The 17185-nt window shown below is 36.7% G+C and overlaps 1 protein-coding gene across 6 annotated transcripts in view; it reads left to right on the top strand.

The window, feature by feature from the left end:
- The window catches only part of ADIPOR2 (adiponectin receptor 2), a 78126-nt gene that overhangs the window by 36330 nt on the left and 24611 nt on the right, over window positions 1–17185 (top strand). For 5 of the 6 annotated variants that reach the window (XM_027073959.2, XM_015061484.3, XM_015061485.3 and 2 more), the window contains exon 2: window positions 4436–4692. In XM_027073959.2, the coding sequence (XP_026929760.2) occupies window positions 4522–4692 (171 nt within the window). In that variant the 5' untranslated portion in view covers window positions 4436–4521. Of the gene's footprint in view, window positions 1–1211; window positions 1409–4435; window positions 4693–17185 lie in introns of those variants that run through there. The other variant, XM_015061486.3, reaches the window with a different exon arrangement.

Raw genomic sequence — 17185 nt, 5'->3', positions numbered from 1 at the left:
CAGGTGCGTGCACAGGGTGGCTCCAGTCTGGAGAAAGCCCTGCCACCCTAGAATGAGGTAGAAATTGATTCCTTCTTTTTTTTCTGTTCCCAGGTCTGTGGTTTTTCTCTTGTCCAAATACAGTCCTACGTTTCCACAGCCTCCCTTTCTCTTCCTTTTGTGTTTCCACCGAGGGGAAACCTCCCGGCTGTGCCTGTGCCACCCGTTTTATCTCTTCCAGTTTGCAATCACACACCTATAGCCTGCCTAGTTGTCCCATGGGTCCCTGGAGATGTTTCTGTCACTGTAGCCCAGATTCCTGGAATTCCCAGTCTTCTGGCCTTAATACTGCTGTGTTTGAGGGATGAGGGAACTTTGGGTCCCCCTACTTCTCCACCATGTTGACTCCTCCCCTAGAGATTATAGCAATTCTAAAGGCATTTGCAAAGTACAGCTCTTAGAGAATCATTAAAAAATACTGCTTGTGAAAAGAGATTTATGACAGCCCCAAATTTGTCAAGTGGCATTGGCAGGCAATAGCTCAAATTCTGTGAAACATCTAACTCAGATATCCACATACTGTTATTGGTAGGTGTTATTTTGAATTGTTAAAACTAAAAATTGATCATTTTTGGTGATTTCTATCTGTATAAAGGTCTGGCTTAAGAGAGCTGTATGTGATGAATAGGCTATACTATGTACAAAAGTTATATATATAAAATAATGTAACTTTTTTTATTACATTAAAAATGTGACCTTTGGAGTTGTCATTTCATGATCAGTCTTTTAATTGTTTCAAACTCAGAGGTTATAGGACAGTTTATATAAAATATGGAAAGGTGGGGTGCCTGGGTGGCTCGTTTGAGTGTCAGACTCTTGACCTTGGCTCAGGTCGTGATCCCAAGGTCATGGGATTGAGCCCCGTGTTGCGTTTTACACTTGAGTGTCGAGCTTGCTTGAGATTCTCTCTCTCTCTCTCTCTCTCTCTCTCTCTCTCTCTCTCCCCACCTCTCTCTCTCCCTCCCCCCTCCCTTCCTCCCCTCCCCTCCCCTCCCTCTTCCTCTCCCTCTCCCTCTTTCTCTCTCTTTCTGCCCGTCTCCCCTGCTTGTAAGTGCGTGCGCTTCTCTCTCTAAAAAAGAAAAAAATGCAGAAAGAAATGCTTAATTTTCTTTTATGTTCTGAATACTTGGAAAATTTTATTTTTTTTAATGTTTACTTATTTTTGAGGGAGAGAAAGAGAGAGCATGAGCAGAGGAGGGGCAGAGAGAGAGAGGGAGACACAGATCCAAAGCAGGCTTCAGGCTCTGAGCTGCCAGTACAGAACCCAGTGTGGGGCCCGAACCCACGAACTGTGAGATCATGACCTGAGCCAGACACTTAACCTACTGAGCCACCCAGGCACCCCTGAATACTTGGAAAATCTTAAAAGGTACCTATACTTAATGATTTTGGTAGTAAAAACTATATTTAGTGCTTGTGACTATTTTCATTTTTTATTAATTTTTAGAATTATTAAATTTATATTGGAACAGATTCACGAAGTACAAAATTCTGATCTTAGAGAAAAAGTTTTAAGTCTTTCACTATTATGACGTTTGCTATGGTTTTTTTCATATATGACTTATGTGAACATTTCCTTCTCTTCCTGTTTTACTGAGTGTTTTTATCATGAAAAGGTGTTGAATCTTGTCAAGTGTTTTTTCTGCATCAGTTGTGATGCTTATGTATTTTTCCTTCATTTTATTAATGTGATGTATTACATTGATGGATTTATCTGTATTGAACTAGTCTTTCATTCTAGGAGTAAGTCCAGTTGTCATGGTGTTCTTTTATGAAGGCCATGCAGCAGAAGATCTATAAGATATTTGGTGGGATAGACTAAGATTTTCTTCCTCCTCCCTGCTCCTGCCACTCTACTCTCCCTTCCCCTTTCCCTTCCTTCCCCTTCCCTTTTCCCTTCCTTCCCCTTCTTCCCTTTTTCCTTTCTTTTCCTTTCTTTTCCTTTCTTTTTCCTTTCCTTTCCTTTCCTTTCCTTTCCTTTCCTTTCCTTTCCTTTCCTTTCCTTTCCTTTCCTTTTCCTTTCCTTTCCTTTCCTTTCCTTTCCTTTCCTTTCCTTTCCTTTCCTTTCCTTTCCTTTCCTTTCCTTCCTTTTCCTTTTCCTTTTCCTTTTCCTTTTCCTTTCCTTTCCTTTCCTTTTCTTTTTCTTTTTTCTCTTTTCTTTTCTGTTTATTTATTTATTTTGCGAGAGAGTGCTGGTGAGCGAGGGGAAGGGCAGAAAGAGAGGGAGACAGAAGAGAATCCCAAGCAGACTTCGTACTGTCAGTGCAGAGCCGGACGCAAGACTCAAACTCACAAACCGCGAGATCATGATCTAAGCTGAAATCAGAGAGCTTAGTCGACTGTGCCCCTGGAAAACTTATTTCTTATTATTTGCTTTTTTTTTTTTTTTCTGAGTTGTGGATTACAAAACAATTCTAACTTAATAGAACATTCCATTTATATTCTCATAAATGAGCAATACTCCTCCATGTATAGCTCCCACTTATGAGAAGTTTAGTGTGGTCATATTTCAAGGCTACTTTGCAGTAAACTTTATTTTACTTGCTACAATTTGTGAATAAAGATTCTGATTCTGTAGTTTACTTGCCATGTGAGCCAAATGACTTTAGGGTTCAAGTTTTTATCTTTTTTTCCCCCCAATCTTAATCTTTTGGGTATAGAAAGAACATGGATATTGTGCAGGCCAGAAAGACCTGGATATAAATTCCAGCTGCTCCTCTTGACTAATGGTCTTGAATAAATTAACTAATCTCCAAGTCTCAGTTTCCACATCTATAAAATGAGAGATAAAATATCCCAGGGGGCTATATATTAGGGTTATGTGAGATACCACATGTAAATTCTCTGGTATGGAATTTAACTTTGTTGAATTGTTGATCTGCAGTAAATGTTAGCTTCCTCTTCCCTGAAACAAAATGAAATGGTGGGTGTGAAATAGCTTTGTGAAGTGTACATAAATAAACTGAAATCATTAACGTTGTTTTCTCTTTCAGAATTTAGCATTAATAGCATAGTTTATAATCTCAATATTATTAATATGCTTGCTTAGGTCCTTATGTGATAGGAATGTGCTAAGTTTTGGTGATCCTTAAAGATTTGTATTTGTTCTTGCTCCAGAACTTTGAAAGCCCTTAGAGAAATCCTGAAGCAAACTCAAATGATTTGTTAAACGTATAGTTGGCTAATTTTTAGTCCAGTTTGAATTCTAGGACTGATTCTTAGTTTTAGTACCCATATATATGAAAACCAGATCCACATTTTACCTTCTTTTTATAATATCCAGGCCCTTCCACTTTGCCCTACTCCTCCTTTTCCCCAGTAAGAACTTTGAATCTCATGGGATTTATAGCATAACACATACCCTCGCTTTATCATGTTTTAGTGTTTCTAGTTGGATTGGCTGTGATAATGACCTTATTAGTATATATAACTACATGTCTAAATTAAGTTTTGCATGTGAGTTAAGAGGGTCAAGGACTTGAAATAATTTAACACCTAGGAAACATACTACAGTCTAGTTTAGAGAGATAGTGATGATTTCTGGAAGTGTTTTTACACAAAGAACATTTAAATATTATTTATCATATATTCATTAAACATTCATGTGCATAGTACTTTCTGGGAACTCAAGGAATGTAAAAGGAGTATGGTCTCTCTGGTCCTGAGTTTCTTGCCTTCCAGAGTAGTCTAGTTAGAATTCAAAACAACTCAAATACTGAAATGTCAGACGTTGAAGCAATTTATATGCAAAATATTACCAATAATATGTGCTATAAAAGTCACAGACTTTCCTGTTTCATACAAAGTATGGTGAATTTTTGTTTCCTTACCTGAAAAGTAGAAACACAAAAAATATACCCTGTAGGGTCATTGTGATGTTTAAATGAGATTAGATATGTAAGACCCAGCTGTATTCTTTCTGCAGATAGGTATGTTTTTCATCAAAAAAGTAATGGTATATTGTAAAATAGTATATTTGAAACAGTAATGGCATATTGTAAAAAAAAAAAAAATGCAGACAGAACAAAATGATTTGTTAAACAAATAGTTGGCCGATTTTTAGTCCAATTTGAATTCTCACTTGAGACCATAAGTTCTTCTCTGTGTACCAAGCACAGTTTTGAGTATTTTCCAATAATTACTCTGTGTACATATACAGTTATAGTTTTATAACTTCTGGGAACATTATCTGCATTGTCTTGTATACTGCTTTTTTTTTATTTACAAATAGATTTTGGCAATCTTTCCTAGATATTATATACATTGTTTTATTTTTCTTAATGATTGCTTAGCATTCTTTTGTTTGAGTGTATAATAACATAACCTGTATCTTCCTCCAGCACTCATTTAATGTGTTTATTTAAAATATGTTAATTCATAACTTTCCTCTCCTTAGAGTCAACTCAGTATCCAGAAAATCCATCCTCCCAAGAAGAAGGGACAGAAAGAAACATCTCTTTGTAAGAAAGGCTTGATTGTCCCATGAACCAGACAGCAGAAAACCGATTGGGGTGCAGCAGGACTCCAGAGCCAGATATAAGGCTCAGAAAAGGGCACCAACTTGATGGTACAGGGAAAAGTGATAATGACAACCACCAAGGAAATTTGGAGCCTGTTTTAGAGGCATCTGTTCTTTCTTCGTATCATAAAAAAGTAAGTTAAAGGGGGAAGGATGGTAAGTAAAACAAAGTTTATGGGAATGTGGTTGGAAGGAGGATATTAAAAAAAATGTATGGGACATTGCTGGAGAGAGGATGGGGTTTTGAAAAGGAATCTTGAGCATATTTGTTTTTGTTTTTGTTCAAGATGATTTGAAGTCCCATTTTTAAATTGGCTAGGTATTCTTTGATTTTACAATCCTTTTCTGCTGACACTTAAAATCATACTTTATCTGCTTTATTTTGTTTGAGAAGGGAAATGGGTTTTTGTAGTTACTATTTAGTCTTTATAATTCAACTTTATTTTATTATTTATTTTTTAATTTTTAAAAATGTTTTATTTATTTTTGAGAGAAAGAGAGCAAGCAGATGAGGGGTAGAGAGAGGGAGACACAGAATCCGAAGCAGGCTCTAAGCCCTGAGCTGTTAGCACAGAGCCCTACGTGGGGCTTGAACCCATGACCGTGAGAGCATGACCTGAGCCGAAGTTGGTTGCTTAACCGACTGAGCCACCCAGACACCCATAAACTGTATTTTAGTTACGACATTATCATTTATAATTTTGGAGAAATTCTAACTCTGTGCTGGAACTGCTTCTCCAAATATGGTTTATCTCCAGTGCATACCTTGGGAGTCATTAGAATTCTGGGAACAGAAGGTAGGTTTTAATCTTTCCTTTTACTTCCCAGAGAAAAGAGCAGCTTTTAAATTATTTAAGCACATCTACCTAGAGAGCAAAGGCATAAGTGTTTGTGAACAGCATCAGAAAGTCCTTATTATAGGGGCACCTGGCTAGCTCAGTTGGTTGACCATCTGATTTCAGCTCAGGTCACAATCTCACAGTTTGTGAGTTTGAGCCCTGCATTGGGCTCTCTGCTCTCAGTGCAGAGCCTGCTTCCAATCCTCTGTCTCCCTTTCTCTCTGTCCTTCCCCTGCTCATGCTCTCTCTCCCTTAAGAATAAATAACTATTAAAAAATATAGTAAAATATTTGTATACTATAAGCCCTTATTATAGATATTTAGCTATATGCTTTGTAACTTTGAATCACGTAGCATGTGTTCAGTGTTGTGGCTCTAGTACAATGTTTCTAAAACTAGGTTGTGTCCATTAGTGGTTTGTGAAATTTTGGTACTGTAAGCTGTGTTTAAAATATTAAGCAGCAAAATAGAACAAAGAGGTGCATATATGTAGTAATGTTCATTTAAACTATGTTATTTGATGAAATTGTTTAGTTTTATATAGATATGTATACAGATATGAAAAATACATACATGTGAGTTGTAGCTAAAAACATTTTGAAAGCCTCTACTCCAAATTGCATCTGTACCGTCCTAAGACATACATTGGTTGTGTGGGTAATAGTGGTGTTGATTTGAACTCCAGAGGGTTGTCTTGTCCTTTCAGGTCTTTTATAAGAATTTCATCAGAGCATTGTATCAGTATAGGTACAGAATAGGAAATTTAAAGTATTTCTTCTGTTCTTGGTAACACTTTCTTTGTAAGTCAGCTTTATCTTCTTGGCTAGGTTGTACTATGGTGAAGGATTATTTGCATGCATGTGGGTGTATATACCCATACATACACAGGACAGATTAGTAGGATTAAAAAAAAAAAAAAAAAGCTGTTTGCCTACACTACATATGATACAATTTGGCTTTTAAGCCAGCATTATTATTTTTTTTTAAAAAGTTGACCAGATAATCTGGGTCAAGAACTTGTATCAACACTTAAGACCTTGCCTTCTTGCTGCATTTTACTGTAATAAGTACTAGCAACTAAGACTTCCCTATCCAAGCTGAGCCAGCTGTTTTCCTCATTTGCTGCTAAGGCCTAAGCAATGTTACTAAGCTTGGATGAGTGACTGGGGTTATCTTTTTTTTTTTTTTTCTTTTTATTATAGTGAGCACAACATGAAATCTACCCTCTTAACACATTTTTTAAGTGTATGGTACATTATTGCTAACTATATGCACATTGGATCTCTAGAACTTTTTCATCTTACATGACTGAAACTCTATAGCCATTGAATAGCAACTCCCCATTTTTCTCTGCCCTTGCTAGCCCTTGGCAACCACTATTCTGCTTTCTGCTTTTATGAGTTTGACCACTTTAGACACCTTGTATAAGTGGAATCATACAGTATCTTGCTTTCTATTACTGGCTTATTTCATTTAGCATCATATCCTCAAAGTTTGTGCATGTTGTAACATGTTATGAGGCTTCTTTTTTTTTTTTTTTTTTAAATGTTTTTATTTATTTTTGAGACAGAGACAGAGCATGAGCAGGGGAGGGGCAGAGAGAGGGGCAGATGAAGAATCTGAAGCAGGCTCCAGGCTCTGAGCTGTCAGCACAGAGCCTGATGCAGGGCTCAAATTCACAGAGTATGAGATCATGACCTGAGCTGAAGTCGGACGCTCAACCAACTGAGCCACCCAGGTGCCCCGAGGCTTCTTTCTTAAGGCTAAATAATATTCCATTGTAGGTATATACCACATTGCTTTTATCCGTCCATCCACTGATTGACATTTAGGTTTTTTTCCATGTCTTGGCTATTGTGAATAATGCTACCAATAATGTTTTCAGTTCTTTTGCGTAAATACCCAGAAGTAGGATTACTGGGTCATAAGAGTTCTATTTTACTTTTTTTTGAGGAACTTCCATACTGTTTTCCATAGGAGCTGCATCATTTTACATTCCTGTCAATAGAGCACAAAGGGTCTAATTTTTCCATATCCTCGCCAACACCTACTATTTTCTTTTTTGATAATGGCTATCATAACAGATGTGATGTGGAACATCATTGTAGTTTTGTGATAGGTTTCTTTGATGTTAGTGATGTTGAGCATCCTTTTCATATACCAGTATGTGTCTTTGAAGAAATGTCTGTTCACATACTTTGCCCATTTTTTTAAGCCAGCATAAAGTGATTGAGGCCCCCTACCCCCTGTTGAGTTACATGTATTTTAGATATTAACTCCTTATCAGATATATGGTTTGCAGGTATTTTCTCCTATTCTGTAGGTTATCTTTTCATTCTGTTGATTTTTCTGTTGTTGCCGTGTAGTAGCTTTTTAGTGTGACATTCTCCAAATTGTCTAATTTTTGCTTTTATTATTTGTGCTTTTGGTGTCATACCCAAGAAATCATTGCCAAGACCAATATTATGAAACTATTTCTCTATATTTTCTTCAAGGAAATTTGTAGTTTCAGGTCTTACATTTAAGTTTTTTTTGAGTTAAGTCATTTTGAATTGTTTTTTTTTATGTTATGTAAGATAAGGGTCTGGTTTTACTCTTTTGCATGTAGGTAATCCAGTTTTCCAGCACCATTTATTGAAGAGATTGTATAGTCTCTTTCCTATTATATAGTGTTGCTGTTCTTGCTGAAGATCATTTGACTACATATGCATGAATCTATTTCTGGGCTCTTGATTCTGTTCTGTTGGTTTATATATATGTCTGTCTTTATGCCAGTACCGTACTATTTTGATTACTGTACTTTTGTAGTATGTTTTGAAGGAAGTGGGATATTTCCAGCTTTGCTCTTTCTCAAGACTGTTTTGACTTTTGAGGCCCTTTGTCATCCCATATGAATTTCAGGACTTTTTTTTTTTTTTAATGATTGAGGTTATCTTAAAGAAAGTGGAAATGTAATAAACAGAATTGGAAGAGGGTTGACTAGTTTACTGAACACAGGGTCAGAAGACCTATCATTTAGCCTAATAAAATAGGCAAGTTATTTAATTTCTCTGGATTTATTTTTTGTCATGTATAATAGGATAATAGTTGATGCCTGTTTTCATTTCCAGTTGTGATAGGATTCTACATTTTTATCAAGTTTTCGATATTAAGAAATATTCTCAAGGGTTTCTAGAATGTACACATTGAACTATTCCTTTTTTTTTTTTTTTTTTAAGATTTTATGTTTAATGTCTACACCCAATGTGGGTGGGACTCAAACTTACAACTCCAAGATCAAGAGTTACAGGCTCTACCAACTGAGCTAGCCAGGTGCCCCACATCGAACTATTCTGGAATATACCCATAACTAATTTAAAGAACTGATGGTGATAAGTAGTACCTCTGGCAGTTTCTAAAAGTGATTATGTAACTGAATGCTTAGTAAAGGCTGGTTGAAAGTGAGGGAAGAGGAAAGGAGGAAGTATGTATAGGGCATTTCGAATAATAGGAGTAGTGTGTTCAACGCCTTGAATCTGAAAAAATCTTGGCATATTTAAGAAGTGTGGTCAGTGGATAATGGGGAGGATGGTAAGAGATGAGGAAAAAATGTAGTAGGACCTTTGTAGACCATGATATGGAGAAAGTACATTGGAGGCTATTGGAAAGTTTTAAGCAAGGGAGTGATAGAATCTTATTTACGTTCTGAAAAGATCACTTTTTGGCTCTGATGTGAAGACAGATTTTGGGGGCTGTTGGTGGGGAGAGAAACTTGGGGATGAGTCAGAAGGCTGCTACAGAAATTCATGAGAGTAGCTTATTCTGGGTTGATGGTGATTGTTGGTTGGCAGGAAGTGGATACATTTGAACTATGCCTTGGGGATAGAGTTGACAGTTTGCTGGTAGATTGGATGTGATGGGTTAAGGGAGAAGAGAAGGAAATGACAAGAATGAGTCTGGGGTATGATGTGAATATTTAGATTGCTGGGGTAAGAATCTGTATTTTGAGATGGGAAGAACTAGAGGATAAGTTTAGAGGTGAAGTAGGTATAAATGGGAGGATCAAGTTTGCTTTTGGCTGTGTTAAATATGAAACGCAGGGACTCATTCAGTTGAGCATCTGACTCTTGATTTCGGCTCAGGTCACGATCTCACCTGCTTTGGGCTCCGTGCTGGAGCCTGCTTGGGATTCTCTCTCTCCCTCTCTCTCTGCCCCTTCTCTGCTCATATTCTCTCAAAATAAATAAACTTACAAAAAAAAATAGGAAGTGTATGTGAGACATCTTACTGGCTGTGTCTAGAAGATAGTTGGGTAGGAGTGTGGCATTCCTAAGAGTGGCCTGGGCTTGAAGTAATTATTTAGGAAGTAGCTGCAGTGTAGCTGATATTTAAAACTGTTGAAATGGTTAAGGTTACTTAAGAGTCCTAAGATCTAGCTTGAAGAACACCAGCATTCACAGGGCATTTCAAAGAGAGAAAGCAAGTAGAGGAAGGAAGCTAAAGACAACAAGCCTATAAGGTAGGAGGAAACTCAGGAAAGTGTAATATCACAAAAATTAAGAAAAGTGTTTCAAGAAGGAGGGAAGGGAGCAGTGATTGGTTTATTTCTACTGCTGCTAAAGAAATCGTGGACAAAAAGGATAGGCTAGTGACCACTGGTTCCAGCAACATGGTGGTCATTGGTGAACTTAAGAGCTGTTTTGGTGGAGGAGTGGGAACAGAAGCCAGACCTTGGAGTAGGTCAGATTGTGAATAGCAGGTGATGAGTATTCAATGGCATGTGTACTAAGCAGTCCTTTCTCTGTCATGTAAAAAAACATGTGAGCTTTTTTTCCAAGTGTGTTTCCTGTGTGCTGAAATTATTTTAAACTTTCTGGTTTCCCATATAGAATAATAATAAAATTACATAAAGCCTTTAATTTTTTGCTTATTCCTTTTATAAATGAGTACATTATAGTCTGCTGATGGCAAATGTGTAGATACAAGTATTCATTTTTTGGTGTATTTTTGACTATAAAAGGAATACTAAGACTAATTTGGAGGACACAGGCCTACTATATTCCAACTCTCTAGATTTGTGAACACTTTTTCCTGGATTCTGTGTACTTGGTAGTTATACTATGCTTATCTTTGTGGTATTTATTTTTTTATTTTTTAGGTATTTATTTATTTTGGGGAGAGCACAGGCCAAGGAGGGGCAGAGAGAGGGGGTCAGAGGATCCAAAGTGGGCTTTGCACTGATAGGCTGAGAGCAGCGAGCCTGATGTGGGGTTCAAACTCGTAAACTGAGATCATGACCTGAGCTGAAGTTGGATGCTCAACCAACTGAGCCATCTTTGTGGTATTTAAATATTGAAATGTGAATTGAGAATTTTAAAACAACTGTCTTCAGTGCAGACAGATGTTCTGATAATTTTTTTATCTCTGAAAAGATTCATAATATGTATATTGAATAATGTTAAAGAAAAGCAAAAGATTCTGCGTGTGCGTGTGTGTGTGTAGAGAAAGAGAGGGAGGGAGAGGGAACAACTTACAACGTCCTATACACTGAAATTCAGAGTTATGTAAGTATTTTAATGTTTGTATACTCAAAAAAGTACATCCCTGTGTTAGTCTGCTTTTGCTGCAGAAACTAAATACTCCAGAAGTTCAGTGATTTTTACAACAATACAAACATACATGAGGGCAGTAGGTAAAATGTTATTAGTCTGTGTTGCCGGTCTGTTGCAGGTCAGCTCTGTGAATCCATTCTGGGACCCAGGTTGAAGGAGGCTGGTTGGCACATGTTCTTGTGGCAGATTGCAAAAGTCCCAGAGAACAAACCAAATTGCATTTGCATTCAAAGTTCCTGCTCATATATGATGTGTGTTACATTTACTTATGTTCCGTTGGCCAAAGCAGTCATGTAGCTAGGTCCAATGACAATGGGGTGGGATTATATTCCTCTGAGGGGAAGGAGTAAGTGAATAATAGAGAACTTTAATATATGATCTGCCACAGTTTCTAAAGGAAAAAGGCATTCCCTATCCCAGTATCTTTATATAGGTTATCATACTTCATATAATAAGTTTTCAGTGTTGCGCCACATGCTGGAGATAATTTTCTTGTACCACAGAATATTGGAATGACAATTGGAAGATCTAGGTTCTTCTATTTATCGAACTCCTAATTATGACTTTGCAGAATTTTTCAGTGCATCAGTTTCTTTGGAAAAGAGCAAAATAACATTGTGTATATCTTCTATATGCATGTTATATGAATAATGTGAAGATTTGTGAAAATTCTTTTAGTTTTTAGATTTGATGCTTGCTCTGCTATACCACTTTGTTGCCCTAAATTCAAATAATGAGCATTGGGTTAAAAAAAACAAAAAAAACTTAGTTGTGTAAATATCCAGAGGTTTCTTCAGATGATGTAAACGAGTGTGTACAGTTGAACTGACTATGATATGTTGAGCCTCTTTGATAAGTTGAGCCTTTGTGTGTTATAGATGAGAAAACTGAGATGGTGTAAGCCCAAGTGACCATTCTAGTGGTTTACAATTTGGGGCAGTTGTGACTCCCAGGAAATATTTTGCAGTGTCTGGAGTCATTTTTGGTTGTTAAAACTAGCAAATTTATGCTACTAGCATCTTGTGGGTAGAGGCCAGGGATGCTACTAAACATCCTACAATGCATAGACAGCCTCCACAGCAAAGAATTACCTAGCCAAGTACGTAAGTGCCAAGGTTGAGAAACCTAACCTATGTTCTGGCTACGTTGGTAGCACATTGTTGCATTAGCATATCTAGAAATATTATAGTTTTATTAATGGAAGTATTGTAGGAATACATTTTTCAGATCCAGGTCTGTTTTTTTGCAAACCTCCAAGAGATTTTCATCAAATCATAATCCATGTGAATGATCCATCTTAAGTTGTGCTGTGTACAGCCTAGAGGGTAGAATATGGTGGCCCTGTCTGGACCAGCTGCCTTTCTAAGTGCTAGGAATATGGTGATGGGTCAGAGCCACAATTTTTCCCTGCATGGTGCCAGTGCAGAGGTAGGGAAGACATGGGCAATAAATCCGTGAAACACATAAATGAATAAGATAATTACAAACAGTGATTAAGTGCTACAAGGAGAAAAGTATGCTAAGGTAATGAGGTGAGGTGATTTAAAAGAATTAGTTTTTATTAAGATTTTAATTTTTTAGAGTAGTTTTTAGGTTCACAGAAAAATTGAGGGGAAAATATAGAGATTTCCTGCCGTCTCCCTGCCTGCACATATACATAGCTTCCCTCACTGTCACCATCCCCAACCAGAGTGCTACCTTTGTTAAAGTTGATGAGCCTATATTGACAAATTGTAATTACCCAAGGTTTACTCTTGACATTGTATATATTATGGATTTGGACAAATGTATAATGATATGTATATATCCATCATTATGATATTATACAGAATAGTTTCAGTGCCCTAAAAATCCTCTGTGCTCTACCTACTCCCTCCACCACCCCCAGCAGTTCTTTAGATATAGTTAAGGAAAGCGTGTTTGAAGTGAAGCCTGAATGATAAGGAACCAGCAAAGACCTTAGGGGAAGAGTATTTCCAGATAGAAGAAACAAGCTAGTACAGAGGTCCTTTCCTCCCTCTGCTTCTGTTTCCTCCTATCTCCTCCTCCTTCCCTCCCCCCCACCCCCCCCTCCCCAGGACTGAAAGACCAGTGCAATTAGAGCATGAGGAGCAAGAAGGAAGAGTGAAATGAGGTCAGTAGGCCAGAGAGGGACCAGGATTCTATAGGTGTATAGAAAAAGCTTAGATTTTATTTTAATAAAATCCACCAGAAAGTAGGCAGCCTTTGGGGTGTTTAAACAGGGGGTAGGGATTGGTGATTTTACTTATTTGTTTATTGTTGAGAGAGAGAGAGACAGCATGAGCAGGGGAGGGACAGAGAGAGGGAGATACAGAATCCAGAGCAGGCTCCAGGCTCTGAGCTGTCAGCGCAGAGTCTGGCGTGGGGCTCGAACCCACAAATGTTAGATCATGACCTGAGCCGAAGTCAGACGCTTAATCAGCTGAGCCACCCAGGTGTCCCGGGATTGATGATTTTAAAAAGATGACTCACTGTGGAGAATGAATTGTGAAAAGACAGAATGGAAGGACAGGAGCCTATAGAACATTCCAGGTGAGAATATATTCCAGTATTCCATGTTAGCTTGAAACAGGGTGATAGTAGCAGCAGAAATGGAAGTGGATAGATTCTGAATATATTTTGGAGGTCAAGTCAGCAGGACTTTCTGGTGGGTTTGATGTGGACAGTGAGGAAAAGAGGGGAATCAGGATGATTATTGGATATTTTAACTCAGCAAAAACTGGGTGGGATTGGTAAAGTGAGCAGGTTTAAAAAGGGGAATCAAGGGGTGCCTGGTTGGCTCAGTCGGAAGAGCTTGTGACTCTCAGTCCTTGGGGTTGTGAATTTGAGCCCCACGCTGGACGTGGAGATTACATTAAAATAAATAAATAAAAAACTTTTTGAAAGTGGGGGAGGAATCAAGACTTTTGTTTTAGAATGTGAGACTTGAGATTCTCTTTAGTCATCTTAGAGATAATTGAATAGTCAGTAGCTGTATCACTGTATGATTTTTAATGTACCACTGTTTCTTAATTATATTTATTTTTTAAAATTATTATTATTTTCTTAACTATATTTAAAACTGATACATGTTCTTATTGAAGCTAAGGAATTGTAAAACTAGAAGGAATTTCAGACTAGCCAATTTGACTGAGATTAAGAATGGCAACAAAATTCTGTTTATAATATTAATTATGAGACAGTAAAATGTTTTTAGAGTTGAGAATTTATCCATCCTGTCCTTTTGTGTCAGATTCACAGTGGTTATCTGTTTCTCATTATACTATGTATGTTTGTTTATCATCTTCATTTGATAGAGTGGTATCTTCTAAATACAATGTTTGTGCTCTTTGTTTCACTAATAGATAATTAAGTGAATGTGATTTTTTTTCATCCTTATGAATGAACTCATTCTATTGCCTTGAAAACCTGTATTTCATTTTCCTTTACTCTAAGTTAACCCAGAAGCCAATAGCCTGAACAAAACCATTTCTTTCTTCTTATCTGTTGTAACAGATTTTCTGTGAGGAATCATGGAGTTGAGAGAATCAGATCCATAGATTGTGGAATGTTACAGTCTCTTTTGAAGCCATCTTGTTTACCTTCCTCAATTTACTAATGAGGAAATTGTGTCTTTTTGTTCCTTTGCCCTTTATATATTATTTCGCTTTGGTGTAGAATCTTTGCTGAAAAAAAGAAGGTGGTTTCTGAAAAAACCAGTCCATCTGTAGGTACAACCTACTTGGGAGATAGATAGTTTTGATAGAAAACTCAGTGGATCATTTAAGCAATGAAAAGTTTTCTGCTGTGCTAGTTCTCCCTTGGCCCTTCCTCTTCATTCATTGCTCTGTATACAGCACTGTTCCTTGCTGCTAATTTCAGGGTTATTAGTATAGAATAATCATGGGAATTAGAAAAGAAGGAAGGTAGAGTTACAGAAAACTGTAATTTTGAGACTGGAATTAAACACAAAATATTAACTTAATATCTTCAAGGGACTTAATGATTTCCATACACTAATTTTTTGTTTGTTTTTGAAGGAAGGACTAATTTCTTGAAATTTCCAGTTTTGAAGTGGAAGTATGTGAACTGTTAGCAGATGGAGAGTATCCTTCTAAATTATGATAGTGCCTTAAATTTGTATGTAGCACTTTCACAAACATCTAATTTGCTTCTCAAGATTGCCCTCTGAAATAGGAAGAACAGATATGATCTCTTTTAAAAAGTGGATAAAAGTAAGATTTAGAAAGTTTAAGAGTAATTTGTCTAAGGTCACATGTATACGAGAGCATGTGCTAATTAATTAGTCCTCTGCACTCTCGTCTGAACAAAGCTGCCTTTATAAAAATTGGCAGCAGGTTGACTTCATATTTCTCAATTCCAAACTCTGCCTGAGTATTTATGTTGAACCCAGAGGTTAGATTCAACTATTGGTATTTGTATTTTGACAGAATTGTTGCACACACCTTATTTTTTGTCAGGCCAGGACAATTTTGCCTCTCAGATGCATTCTAACCTTTCAATGGATTTTTTGCTTACTTTGAAATTAAATAAACCTAACGTTATCATGGTGCGGTCTTCCACATTTCTGATAATTTTGCATTATTTTCTTTGTCTATATGTTCCCTCTTTTAAAGATGTACAACTTAAATAGATTGCATAGGCTTTTAAAAAATGTGGCAGTTTCCATTAGACTCTCTAGGTACATTAAATGCCAATTGTGCATAAGAATAAAAATGTAATAGAAAAGATAACAGGAGTGTCTTTTTTTTTTTTAAATAAAAAGTGAAATTCTGAATTTATAAAAAAAAATGGGTTAAAGGTAGTTGTAATCCATTACAGAGTGATATGTCTTTATGTTCAAGTGTATATCAACAGGTTCCTTTAAGTCAGTGAATCTGTTAGGAATGCTTATCTGATCGCCTATGGCCCTTTAAGGAAAATAAACACAAATGCCAGGATTTAATTCTAACCTACTAAATCAGCATATTTGGGTCCTGGATGAATGTAGTTTTTAAAAGCTTCACAAGTGATTAAGATGCTCACTTCTGTTTAAAAACTAGTGCCTAAAGTTATAGTTCTGTTTTACTTAAAATGTACTAAAAACTTCTCAGAAACATGATTTACAAAAAGACAAATCTATACATGTTCTCCGAGGAATATTTGGGAAATCAAGTTGAATTTATTTGCTGTTTGTTAAAGGAAAATGTCACACTTACTCACAGTTGACTCTTAAAAAATATTGAAATAATTCATATATAAATAACATCCTGAAGTATATAATTCAAAAGTTTCAGTATATTCACAGAATTGTGCAACCATCACAACAATCTAATCTAGAACATTTTTATCATCTCTAAAAGAAACCTCTTAGCCATTAGCTGTCATACCCTGTTCCCACACCCCAAGCCTAGACAGCTAATTTCCAGTTTACTTTTGTGTCTCCATGGATTTTCCTGTTCTGAACTTTTTATATAATGGAATCACACAATGTGTGGTGTTTTATGACCAGCTCTTTTACTTAGCATAATGTTTTCAAGATTCATTTATGTTGTTTGCATATTAGAACTTCATTCTCTTTTATGGCTGAGTAATATTCCATTGTATGGACTATTATACTTTATTGTGTATATTGATATGAACATTCATGTAGAAGTTTTTGTGTGCACATAAGATTTCATTTCTCTTGGGTATAGACACAGGAGTGATTTTTCACTGGGCCATGTGTTAACTCTGTTTAACATTTTGAGGAACTGCCAGATTGTTTTCTATAGCAACTGTACCATTTTACATCCCTACTAGCAATGTTTGAGGGTTCCATTTTTTCCATGTCCTGCCCAGCACTTATTTTTATCTGCCTTTTTGAATATAGCCATCCTAGTGGGTGTGAAGTGGCATCTCATTGTGGTCACAGTTGACTCTTGAGTTTTTATCAGGAGACCTTCCTAGGTTAGCTGTGGCTGAAGATTTTAATTATTTAACCTCTTTGAAGACTTTGGAAGTAGAAACCGAATTCAAATCTATTACAAAACTCAGGTTGTGTCTGTTCAACTTTTTATGATCCATTTCTTTTCATTTATACTGTCACTACTTTAAGCTTCTGTCATCTCCCATCTGGAATATTGGAATATTGGGCTAGATCTTCTAACAGGGCTTTCTGTTTTGTTTGTTCTTGTCCAGTGTATTCTTCACACAGT

Source organism: Acinonyx jubatus, chromosome B4, assembly GCF_027475565.1.
Source record: "Acinonyx jubatus isolate Ajub_Pintada_27869175 chromosome B4, VMU_Ajub_asm_v1.0, whole genome shotgun sequence".
Lineage (NCBI taxonomy): Eukaryota > Metazoa > Chordata > Mammalia > Carnivora > Felidae > Acinonyx > Acinonyx jubatus.
This window is presented reverse-complemented; position numbering and strand designations above follow the sequence as displayed.